This window comes from Poecilia latipinna, unplaced genomic scaffold, assembly GCF_001443285.1.
Source record: "Poecilia latipinna isolate Pla-1442-1.1 unplaced genomic scaffold, P_latipinna-1.0 Scaffold808, whole genome shotgun sequence".
Taxonomy (NCBI): Eukaryota; Metazoa; Chordata; class Actinopteri; order Cyprinodontiformes; family Poeciliidae; genus Poecilia; species Poecilia latipinna.
In genome coordinates this window covers 245,812-258,897 of record NW_015113424.1, presented here as the reverse complement: position 1 = coordinate 258,897, position 13,086 = coordinate 245,812, and the positions used below count along the sequence as shown (strand labels likewise).

Here is a 13,086-nt window from a genome sequence, read left to right as displayed (position 1 = left end):
TTTATTTAGTTGATCTCACTGAAAAAATGGTCCCAGGGTGCTGTGCAGGATCACAAAATGATGCAAACCAAACTTTTATTTTATTTTATTTTTTATTTTATTTTAATTTTTATTTCCTTTTGATGAGGAAAGAAGACGGCGATGGATAGCATCAGCCAATCATAAGGATTCCAGCTGTTGGTGTGTTTGCAGATTTGCAGCAAACTATTTGTACAAGTAAGAAGCTTAACATTCATATACTTCTTATGTAAGTCATTTACATGCAATCAGCTATTGAATCATGGAGAAGGTGTGTGTATAGTCATCAGTGACCATGGAGAAAATCCCCCACCGTCATGTAGCCTAGCATGAAACCTGGCTAGCATCTAAACAAAGTGAGGTAGTCGAAGCTCAACATCAGCTGAAGGTGTAAGAAATAAAAGCTGCTGCAGAGACCAACTCTGTGCCCTGCTTGTTTTGTAAAAAGTCATTTCCTGTCATAGACTCAGACTGGATGCTGAGACAGATCAGATCAGCATCTGAGCTGAGGATGAATCCAGCAGCAGCAGAAAACTGGTTGTTCAGCCTGTTGGAGTTTTCTGACATTTATTTCATGTTTAACGGTCAGAATCGACTCCACCCCTCCTTTGGTTTCACACCAGCGTCGTTTTCAAAGCTGTGAGGGATTTCTGATTTATGTCAGACCAGAAATTTATCTTCAGCATCCAGGATCTCCTCTGTTGTTTTCTGGAGTCGCACTAAAAGCATCTGAGCTGAGGATGTCTGACATCATCTAAGGCCGTATAAAATCCAATTTTCCTGAATTCCATTTTTTTCATTTTGATCATATTTATTAACCAGAAGTGTGTAATTATGGTGTGAATAGAAAAAAAGAACATATCAACAGCTAGACGTCAACATTTCCAGTTATTATGTATCTCAAATTAAACTAACTGCTGTGGTTTAATAGACGTTTGGTTTAACAAGGTGTTAAAATGTGTTTCTTCCTGATTTTTAAAGAACTCAAACATGCGAAATATTAGAATCTCATTTTAATATAAAGAAAAATCTCTTTTAAAAACACTTTAGAGTCAAACTGAGCACCAAAATATTTATCACATAAAAACCTGCACACAGTAAAAGTGTTCATCCTTCTATAACCAGAACCTCAGTTTGGTTTGATTGCTTCTGTCTGATCTCCACTCGGCGTTTTGGTGTTGATTTCACCTGCACAGATCACCATGGCTCACTTTTTATCAATAAACAAGGTTTTTCCAAATGTGCATGTTTCCATGAAGCAAATTTATTTTTGAAATTTCAATTTTCACAGTTTTTTGGTTAATGGAAACCAGGCCTGTGTTGGATAACCAGGTAACAGCGGGTACGGAAGCTGCAGTGGCCAAAACTCTACAGAAAGTCTTTCTTTTGTCCAGCTATCAGGTAATTATGTGAAATTCCTCTTTTTATTGTAGTTTCCGTTTTGTTTATTAAATTCTGTGTTTTTTGCATGATGAAAATTGTCGGGTGCTAAACATGTGGAGCTGGACCCAAACTGGTCCTGGAATCAGACCTGCCGGTCCTGACCTTCTGATTCTGACCAGATTAATTCTCGCTGTTTTTTTCTCTGTCCTCCACTGAAACGTCACTCATCCTCTCTTTCATCCTCCATCCCTGCAGCTGTAATGAACAACTCAGATCTCGTATGAATAATGACAGAAAGTCTGCATGGAGCTTCTGGCCTCCTTTTGTTGCTGAATGCTGTAAAATATAGATGAGGCTCTCCTTTCTGCTGCTGCAGATGTTTGTCTCTGGCTGGTTGGACTGAAGCTGCAGGCTGAGCCTTTTAAACCAAACACTGAACTAAATGCAAAGCAGCTTCTTCCATGCAGAGCTTCGTTATCCTCGGCCTCGTTTTCTACCTTCTGGAGGATTCTAATTTTATCCTTTCTCTTTCTCACTCTGCGGTTTGTTTGCAGAACAAATCTCTCCGGCTGTGATTTATCTGCCTGGTTGTTCCCAGGTGAGGCTACCTGTCTTAATGGCTGCCAGAAATAAAAAACTCGTCATTCGGAAGCAGCTTCAGGAGGATTTGTGGGTTTTTTCTCTCTTCTGTTTTCAATCACATGTGCAGCTCTGGAACCTGGTTGAGCTGATTTTCACTTTACTGTCACATTTCTCTATAACAGAAAGGAGATTCTGCTCAATTAGCGACCAAATTAAAACCTCTGACAGTTTATAAATAACAAGATTTCTGTGGATTTGAACAAATGTACTAACATGGTTTTGTAAACTTTGATATCTGATGGATGAATGGACACAATGAGGGAAAAATAAACTGAGATTTCATGTATAAATAAAGGATTATAACTGCGTGTATTTAGTGCATTTACCTATTAAGTCAAATAAAGTACAAAGCTATGTCATTTAACATTTCATTAGACTTATAATTGAAGATTACATTACATGTTAATATGTAAAATCCAACCTGTGTACTTTAGATATTCGCTCATTAGCTGCGTTTTCATCAGAAATGTGTTCAAAACTTTGTCTATATTCTGCTAATGTTGAAAGAATCAATTTCACCATTGTGATGTTTTCATTAAATAAGAAATCAAGATGAATAAGTTTGTTCATGGAGAAAGTTATTAAAAATCGAGGCAGCGACGGATGTAAACAGTTACATGAAAGTTGAAAAACGTGAGTTTTTTTTTAAACTGGTTTGTTCCCATTTAGGGAATTTATTTTTGTAATTTAAATTTATGTAATTTTATGTTTAATGGAAGCGCAGCTACCCCTGCGACAGACTGGTGACCTGTCCAGGTGACCCCGCCTCTCGCCCCGAAGGTGGAGAGGCAGCAGCTCCTCCTGACCCACTGAGGGACAAGGTGTTAGAGAATGGATGGATGGATGGATGGATGGATGGATGGATGGATGGATGGATGGATGGATGGATGGATGGATGGATGGATAAACATTAACTCTTCTTCATGGCTTTCATACAAACTGAGGGATAAATCAGATGTAAATTTTTTTTTGAATGTGAATGATCACTCTTGTCAGTCAGAAATGTGAAGGACTCCAGTTTGCTCACGTCTGTGTGTGGAAACACTGGAAGGAGGAACTGCAGAGCGCTCTGACCTTGGACGCCCTTGGATCTGCAGGAAACAAGCAGCAGCTCATTAAATATTTACAGCTCCGTCTAATTCAGGATCACATGAGTCTTTGCTGCTCCAGTCCAGCTGCAGGCTGCAGGAAACACGCTGAAGCTCCGGGTCCAGAGGCGCTCACCTCAGAACCGGACAAACATGTTGGATTGTCCCTTTACTGTCCAACTATCAGCTCAGATCTAACATTTATTTACCAAATATATTTATTTAGCCACCATCTACATACCAAAACAGAAATCTGTGAAATTGTGTTTTTAATTGTTATTATTTTAATAAGCACATGGATGTCAAAGATCAAACATGTCTGTGTGGTTATCAGAAAGTTCAAGGATGTGAATATTTTTTACAAAACTTTTAAACTGAAGCAGCAGAAATCAGGTTCAGTTTTAGAAATCCAAATATTTCAATGTCTTTTGATTCGATTCCGATATTTAGAATCATGATTTGATTCAGAATCCCATTTTTTATTTTCAAACAGTTTAGAGGTTTTGTTTAAATTATTTGACTGACAGGAAGAAAAAATAGTGTAAATAAATGTATTTAAAATAATTCTATAAGGCTCCACATGGCAACAATTTCCATCAGTTTATATTTAAACAAAAACAGATTTGTAAATAAAATTCTGTAACTTAAATGACCAGAATGAGGTTGACTTAGTTGCCTGTTTTTCCTTGAATGAAACAAATATCAAAGAATTATTCAAAATACATACGGTCAGTATAATGTGATGTGACTCAAAAGGAGCAGCAAAAGCTTATAATTTAACCATATTTTAAATTAAATTTTTGAGCATTTTGGACCAGAAACTTCAATTTCTAAAAGAAAATCCAGCAAATTTTCTTTGCCTCCTGTTTTAATGTTCAGTTGTTCTTTTGTTGGCTCTAGTGGCCTTTATTTGAAAGTAGCTTGAGAAGAAATAGGCGAATGAGAGAAAGAGAAGACATGTGGCAAATGTCGCCAGGCCGGGTATCGAACCGGCGACCTCCGGCACCAGGACTAAGGCCTCAGTGGGCTGTGCTCGGCCCCTGCACCTCCACAGCGCCCCCTGATGGTCTGTTAGAAACTGTCTGATGAATCTGGATGTATGAAGAGTTTTTCATGTTCATTTAAACAACAGAAGTTATTAAGTTGTTCATTAAAGCTGTTTCAGCTGCTGAGGCCTTTAAATCATTACCGTTGTTTCAGGTCGTTAGAAAAACAGATGAAAAAGAGGAAAGAAATTAGAAAAAAGAGTCTCAATACAGCGACTGTGTTTATTTTTCCTTTTATTGTCGAATTCCTCTTTTTCCCCCTTGTTTATCTGTTTTTCCCTTTTTGGTTTGTTTTCTCTTTTCCATGTTTTTTCTTTTCTTGTTTGCCCTTATTTCTTAATTTTCCTTTTAGCCTGTTTTTCCTTTTTTTGTTCTCTTCCCCCTCTTTTCCCCTTATTTTTCTGTTTCTTTTTTCTTTTAGTTTTTTCTGCTATATTAAAAACTGAGATTAAAACATTCAAAAATTCAAGTTTTTATACAAATTTTGCAAAATTAACAGCAGATCCATTAAATGATGTTTTAATTTTGAATGTAGTTTTTTAGTAAAACATTTAGATTCTGATTTTCAAAAACGTTCAAGAATCTTCAATGATCAAAGATGATTATTAATAATTTCATAAGAATTTGTTCAGACTGCAGATAGAAACTCTGAACTAAAAGTGTAAAAATAATTCAGAAATTAAAAACACAAAACTCTGAACTTTAAACAGAAATATCAGTTTGACAGATTGTGATCTCAGATGTTTTGGCATCAGCAGATTTTCCAACAGTGAAATAAGGGAAGAGTTTCTCAGTGAAAGTGTGAGTGTGAGTGTAGATGTGACTCTTTTCTTCAGAGTCGTAGAAGGAAACCTCCCCTCTGTCATAGTCCAGCTGGACTCTGATCCTCTGGAGACTCTTATTCACTGTCAGAGTCTGACCAGGAAAACCATTAGTGTATTCTCCATCACGAAGCCGTAAACACCAGATTCCATATTTTGGTGAAGCATATATCTTCCCCTTCCTGTCAACAGACTCTTTAACCAAACCAACATTCCAGTGTGAATGATCTCCCACCTCCACCTCCCAGCTGTATTTCCCTGAGCTGAAACCCTCAGAGCCAAAAACATCGCCGTATTTAATGTTTCTCTCTGGATTATCAGGAAGTTGCCGCCATGTGTCTCCACATGTCACCCTGGTCAGATCATCAGACAGGTAGAGCCATCTAGCTGCTGTGTTTGGGTCCAGAATGACGGGGCTGAACTTCACCTGGTCCTTCATCTTCTCCCAGACTCTGAAGGACAGGTTGCCCAGGTGTTTGGCCACATCTATCAGAGCTCCTGAGACCAGCTGTGGATCTGGCAGTGACCTCTGACCTCTGGCTCTGCTCTGAGTGGCTTCATAACTGCTGAGGAACGACACGTTGTCTTTCTGCAGCTCTTCTTCAACAGCAGAGATGCTGTCTGATAGAGAGGAGATCTGCTGCTCAATCACCTTCATCTCTCTCATGATAGTCTTCCTCTTCTGTTCATCTTCCTCCCTCAGAGCTGCCAGTCTGGACTCCTCTTCCTCTCTCAGGAACTGGTGGAGCTTGTTGAACTCTGCTCTGATCCGTCTCTCTGTGGACAACACCTGCTTCTTGGAGTGTTGAATCACATCATCGTATGTTTTCTCCACTTGTTCATGTTTGTTCCTCTTGTCCTGCAGAGACTTTAAGTCAGATTTCAGCTGCTCCTTCAGCTCACTGACTGCTTCGTCTATAGGAACCACTTTGTGACTCTGGTGGAGAGAAAACTCACAGACAGGACACACAGCTCTCTGCTCGTCTTCACAGAACAGTTTAGGGTCTTCTTGGTGTTTACTGCAGACCATCAGCTGCTTTGCTCCTGTTTCTGTCTCTGATGATCCAGGTTTCTGTCTTCCAGTGAAAGATTCAGCCAGTTCCTTCAGAGAGAAGTTTATTCCTGGATCCTTAGAAGATTTCCTTTTGCAGATGGGACAGTTCTTGTTTCCAGTTTGTTCCCAGAATTTCTGCAGGCAGCTTGAACAGAAGCTGTGGTTGCAGCTCAGAGACACAGGATCTCTGAACGTCTCTGAACAAACATGGCAGCTCAGGTAACGTTCCAGAAGAGCAGTGTTTTCAGCCATTTTGGACTGAAATCCTCCAGAACCAGAACTCACCAAGTCAAAGTTTCTGCAGATTTTTCTTTAGATTCCAGTAAACATTCGTGTTTCAGCTCAGATCTCCAGCCTGTAATGGCGTCTCAGCTCCGTTCAACTCAGTTAAAATAGTTTCATTTTCCTCTCAGTGACGTTTCCAGTCAGACAGGTTGTTGTGTAACACTTCAGGTGAACTCTGTGCTTCTGTTACTGCAGTTTAATTTCCTTATCAGTTAGAAAGGAGCTGCCTCACATTTGAATAATCAAATTATTTTTTAAATCTAAACCTCGAAAAGGAACACAAATAATTTGCTGAAACAGTAGAAACAATAAATACGGAGATTAAAGCCATCAGGTTTTCTAATGAATCCTTTTTGTCATAAATGTGATTTTTGCCTCCTGCTTGTTACAGGGAGTCGGTTAAGGAGGAGGAGTACCCAGAGAGCAGCTCTGCATCCACAGGGAGAAAACATGTAAACTCCATATCAGACTAAAGTGGATCAGGGGCAAATGGCCCCCTGATCCCTCCCCTGATCCAGCACCTATGAATACAAGTCACATGATCAACAACCGGATGTTACTACTGGCGAGAAAACCATGAAGAAGACAAGAGGAAGTGGTAGGAGGATGATTTTTAGCCTTAGTTGCATTTCCTTTACAAACGTGAACAAAACTTTGTCAACATTCTGCTAATGACAAAAAAACACTTGTTCACAATTAGAGTGTTTCATTTAATAAGAAACTTCATAGTTTGTGCCAATAGTAACATCCGGTTGTTGATCATGTATCTTTTCTGATGCAAAAAAAAGTATTTCCATTGAAGTTTTGAGAAATAAATCAACTTTGATACCGACAAAAAAGAACCCAACTCATCCCAATGCAAAATTATGTCAAAAAACAAGTGTGTCTTTTTTTTTCCATCAATGTTTTTTAATTATTATTATTGTGTTTTTTACAAATATGTCTGCCATAAAACATACAACCAATACCGTTAAGACCAACAAAACGCCCTCATAGGTACACATTTGCATAAGTCTTTTAAGCATACCGGAGACAATAGTCCACTGTTGAGGCTCCTTTGTTTAACAATGTGGTCCAACATAAGTCTTGACTTTAGCTGAGTTCTTCTTGAGACAAGTCCACCCTTTCAACAAAATTCAGGAATGGTCTCCAAATGGTTTCAAATAATTCGCTTTTCCCTTTTTGGAGATACGTTATGCGTTTCAGAGGTAAAGTCTTCAGCATGTGTTCGATCCATTGTTTGATACTTGGACTTGTTGTTCTTTTCCAGAATAGTGCTATCAGTCTCTTAGCTTCTAATAGACACATGTCTATCAACAGTTGTTCGCTTTTAGTAAACAAAGAGTTTTTTGGATATAGACCTAAAATTAGAAAGACCGGATCTAATTCTACATCTTTTGAAGTGTGTCTTTTTAATTGGTGTGTTTCCATTAATCAAAAATAAATATAATTATGCACAACTGTATGCATAATTTGACAACTCTACTGTGGGCGCAGTCCAAGTGGCTACAGTGACAAGGTAGCATCTCTGGTTCATTATGAAATTACGCTGCCTGTTGTTTATTAATAAGGAAATTATTTTGCTTTGAATGGCCTTCAAGGTCAGAGAAACAACCATTTTCATCTTAAATCCAACTATTTCTGTGAACATAGAGAGCATTTCTTTACACAAATGAGTTGAAGAAATAATTTCTATTGTCAAAAATCTGTTTTCTGCTGCTCTGCAGGAGATTTAAATGGCTTCACATGAGGCTCTGTGCTGCCAAAGGATGATTATAAACCAAACCATAGAAAAGCCCCACTTTTCATATCATAAGTTTAAGTTTAAAGAGGCTCATATTAGTGGGAGAAATAAAACTTCAACAATCTTCACACCTCAGCTGTGAATCTTCACACAGATCTCACTGCCTCTCTGTTGTATTTAAATGAGCTTCACACAACAGGATGAGATCCTGAATCAGAGAGAAAACGTTCAAAACAAAGTTCACACCTCAGATCATGTGAATGAGGTCACAGCATACTGTTACTGCTGCTAATTTCAACCTTTACTAAAGAAACTTCAGACTGCTTCAGTTCCTAAATAAAAACCTGCCAGTGATGAAACCTGAAGGTTCTGCTTCTGCAAGCAGAAGCAAATCAAAGCTTAGAAATGATAGTTTTATTTTTCCAAAGCTTTATAAACTGTGCATGAGATGCATGTAATGCAGAATTGTTCACACCAGAAGCCTAAAACATGTTTCTTTCCTCATGAGTTGAAAACATGAGGTTTGCAGAATGAGTCTCAGTTTATGCAGTTAAAGATTGTTGCCCCGTCTCTGGAAAACAGTTATAACCAACTTTGTTGTGTGTTTTTACAGTAAAACAGTGAATCTGAAACCAGTCTTTCTCAGATGACCAGTCTCTGAATCATCTCCAGTTATTCTGCCGCAGATTTCAGTGTAATGATGAACATTAAAGGCTCCAGATGAATTTGATTTAAACATTTGGACGGTTATGGGTCATAAAACTTTATCTTGAATCCAGTGGAGACAGTTTTTACATTATTCCTGATGTAGTTTGGCTAAAGTTAAAATTTCAAAGTGTGTTTGTTGTAGTTTAATGTTAAAAGGTTTAGCAAAAAGCTCCTGTTTCCCTGCAGCTCTTTGGTCCAAGATGAGAAAATCACATTACACTGAAATCTAGAAATTCCTACTTTTGATATCCTTTCTTTTGAAACACAAACATAAATGTAATATATTACCAATATACACATGGAAAAACAATCAAAGTTGTACCATTTTAGTCATTTTGTGAATTTATGAGAAAGAAAAGTAGCTGAAAAGGTCATTTGGCAGCGTAACAGCAGCAAGAGAGTTTGGCTGTTCCAGGTGAACTTGCTTAAGGCTCCTGAATTCACTTGTACTAAAAATTAAACAACTATAACTCTGATGACCCAGACTGGCAGATATTGTCACTTGTAGTAATTCTTGTTATTATTTATAATGAGACGAGCTTTTGGAAATATTTTTAAGGGAAATAAAGTTTTTGTGGGATCTATTACGTATAGAGACTGTTTTAAGATTTCATATGATTATTTATGGAAGTGTAAACATTGTTAACAAGCATAGCGTAGTCACCTGGACCAGAGATGGAGCTTTAGCTGAAGTTCAAGCTGGAAGACTCCGCCCCCTCCGTTCACCCATCGACGTCATGCTCATCCCCGTCCTCAGCCTGGACCTCACCCTGCTCGTTCAATCAGCAATCAGGCTCTGCATAAAAGGATCCATACCCAAACCGTCAGACGCTTCCCAGCTGCGTTCAACCCACCACCTCCCCATCTCCACCCTCATCCTTCGGTTCTCCAGGATGGAACCCTTCCTGACCACCACCACCAGTGTCGGGCCCCGGGGGGAGAGCATCCCTAATCAGTTATCGGGATGTTCATCGAGTTCACATCAAATCTCAGCTCAAATCAGCTGCCGGGGCCCGAGCGCCAAAGAACTGTTATTCATTGCTGTCATTAAATCTTTTAATTGTTCCTTGTTCTCCGTCTGAGTCTTTCCAGATTGAAGTGGTATTTACTTCATTTCCATGAAATGTTTTCTTCATGACTACAAAATCTAACAGGATTGGGTTGAGAATGATCATTGAAGAGTCCAGCTTCAGTATCAGGAGGCATGTTGGTTTTATAATCTCACTGTTCTTTAATGTTTGCATAAATCTCTGGCAAACTAAACATATATAATTTCATAATGTGATGGAAACGAACCATATCTCCTTCATACATCCTACTGTTTAACAACATATTTGTCATCCTGTGAAACAATTTTTCCATGTGGCCAGGAGAAGCATTTTTCTTCAAAATTCGATATATAAAAAAGCTTTTGAGGTACACATGAAGCAAATGTTTTGATATGTTTAACTTTTTCCTACCATATTTCATAGGAACATATGGTGGTTTTGTGGGGAAAAAAACTATTAAGGAGTAAAAATCTGATAAAAAATATGTTCCTTACTCTTTATACTGAGTGACTCATCTTTTTATTAGGGAATCTTTGTTATATTGCAGTAGCTGTCGCAGTGCGCATGCGCAGCCCGCTGCCTCCGCTACCCCCTGCACCGCTCGGAGCTCAGAGAGCAGGTTGCCCGGACACCGTCGCTGCTGTTCCCGCTCACCCTCCGCCTCGGGAGCCGTTACTCGGATACAAACTTAGTTCCTGTCACCGGACACCGAGCAGCCGACAGAAACAAACTGTTTGTGGAGGCGCTGTGACCGGCTGAGCCCCCCTCCTCTCATCGGTTCACCTCGCGGTGGTCAGCGGACACTCGCTGGAGGTAAGTGTCCGCTTCTGGGGGGCTGCTTTCGGGATGAACTGAGGGAGGGGGTTGCTGCTGTTTCTGCCCCGCGCTGCTCGGGTAACTTCAGCCTTCTGTTGGCTCTGCTTTCCTGTTGAATTACCGACTCTGTTAAAGTGTGACTGTTGTTGAAATGAGCGGCTTTAACGGGGAGTTTGGCCGTTAACCGCGTGGAAAACACGGAACCGTCCCGTAGGTTTCCTGCAGCTCAGGTTTTATCCCTTTGGTCAGAACAGCTGGTTGAACAGAGGCTTGTTGGTGTCTTGTAAATAAAGTTAAACTAGTTTCTGAATATTATTGCTGTAGTTGTGGTCAGGAGAAATTGCTGCACCTGTTTGGAGGCTCACCTGCTCCCCGATTCCAATCATGAGTGTTTTAGCGCCCTGGCTGCTGGTTTTAAATGGATGAGGTGGATATGCGATCTTTACTGTAATAACTTAATGTTTACGTTGGCTTTTGGTAATGCATTCATCCTTATCTGATCCGGGAGGGAACCCCAGACATCCCTCTCCTCAGAAACACCTCCAACTCATTCTGGCATCCCAGACTGGATCTATAAACCCTGCAAAGCATTCTGGGTAGCAGGATGACCTACATAATAATCTCCAAAATAAACCACATTTTCAGTTTAAAAACTCATTTTGTCGCAAAATTATTAAATATAGACATATAAACTCAAAAACTAATGTATTGTTTTAAATCTGTCATTCAACCATCAGATTAGCTTGAATAGCTTCGCTGATTTGTTAACTCCTTCTAACAGCAATACTTTTTTCCAGCGTCTCATCACATCAATTTTTGAAGCAGAAATTAAGTACATCGATTTTGGTTGAATGACGCTTGTGCATCATGTTTAAAGGCATACCAGAAACATGTGAATACAAAGGTTCCGACTGGAACCTTTATGTAAAAGGAAAAATGCGTTAAAATCTATGTATTTATTTGAAATGAATGAGTTAAAGTCCCGACCATGTGCTTTGGTCTCAACTAGATCATTTTTATAGGACAATTTTATTTACAGAGTCTGTAGTATATATTTTTAAAATGTTTAAAATTTTAAATGTCTTCCTGTTCTAGTGTTGCATGTTAATTAGAATTAAAGTTGATTGATTTTTGAGAATATGTTCTTGTATTAATATGCCATTATCATTATAATCATTATATTACTTGAAAATTGTATCAAAGCAACAGTATTTGTTATTGTGACAGGCCTAAGTTTATTGAGTGATGCTGACATGAGGTGGCTCTAATGATAAGTAGTGGAAAATGTTTCTGTTTACTTGATTGTAGCAGTGAATCTGTTGGTAACAGGTAACAGAGCAGCAAACGGTTAAATAAAGTGAAATCCTTATTGCTGCATCACAGTTGAACGTTTAATCCGATTGAATGCAAAACAGCCACTGGGGAGATTCCACTGCACTTCAGCTGCTTTTAGTTTGAAACATGAAGCAGATTTTGTTTTTGACATTTGTAGATTAATTAGTTGCACGACTGGAGAATTTAATTTGATCTGACTTAAAATTGCACAAATTCTCATAGGAAAAAAGACGACTTCTAAAAGCTTTCTTTAAAGTGAATTGTGGTGAGTCTGATGATAACCTGAACCCCTGGCGGTTGTTGGAGCAGCGGTTTGGTAGCCATGGCGGCTCCTGTGAACGGCCGACTCTCCTGGGAAATGACTGACATGTTTCTGACGGTCACGTCTCTGCAGCAGCTGGAGGGAAAATGAGCTGAAACTAAATGAAGTTAAAACAACAGTTAAGAGCCGTCACAGAATTAAACCCAATAAAAACTAATGGAATAAACTGGTTCAGGTGTGTTTTCTCTGTGGACCAAAAAACCCAAAATTTAGCAGCTAAATTTCCTGTCCTGGAATAGGAAATACTTTGAGCTCTGGCCTCGCCTCTCGGCCGGAACGTTAGCTGGAGATGGACACCAGCAACCCTCCTGATCCCACAAGGGACAAGGGTGTTAGAAAATAGATGGATGGATGTCAGGTCATAAAGGAAAAACTAGCCTGGATTTTTAGTAGAGATGAACAATAAATCTGCTTCAGCATTGGTGTCGACCGATGTTAGTCATCTTTTAGCTAATCAGGATGGATCGTTTATTGAAGTAATCATCAAATAATTTAGCAATCAGTTAATAATTAGCTAGAGCATACAGATTCAAAAAAGATCATTTGCTGAAAGAACAGGACATTCATAGCAGGAATTAAGCTAGAAATATAAAAAATATATATACATTTCACATATAAGATAAAAACAACTGTCTGTAAATATGGTCTCCCCAGAACTTTTAATGTATTTGTAATATTGTATAAACAGACTTGAATGGTTAAATGAAGAATCTACAGATTGTACCTGTTTTTTTTTTTATTCATTTAGTGAATTAATCATCAGAATAATTGATAG

The 13,086-nt window shown here is 38.8% G+C and overlaps 2 protein-coding genes across 3 annotated transcripts in view; one reads left to right on the top strand and one right to left on the bottom strand.

Annotated features, from left to right (window-relative positions):
• Positions 1 to 4,716: 4,716 nt before the first annotated feature.
• Positions 4,717 to 6,423, bottom strand: LOC106956337 (nuclear factor 7, ovary-like). Its single transcript, XM_015047123.1, has one exon. It carries the CDS (start codon positions 6,302 to 6,304, stop codon positions 4,880 to 4,882), a length of 1,425 nt encoding a protein of 474 aa, XP_014902609.1. The 5' UTR covers positions 6,305 to 6,423; the 3' UTR covers positions 4,717 to 4,879.
• Positions 6,424 to 10,401: 3,978 nt separating this feature from the next.
• Positions 10,402 to 13,086, top strand: part of LOC106956336 (spermatid perinuclear RNA-binding protein-like) — a 48,459-nt gene continuing 45,774 nt past the window's right edge. The window contains exon 1 of one of the 2 annotated variants that reach the window (XM_015047122.1): positions 10,402 to 10,651. The gene's annotated coding sequence lies outside the window, so the exon portion shown is untranslated. The remainder of the gene's footprint in view (positions 10,652 to 13,086) is intronic. The other variant, XM_015047121.1, reaches the window with a different exon arrangement.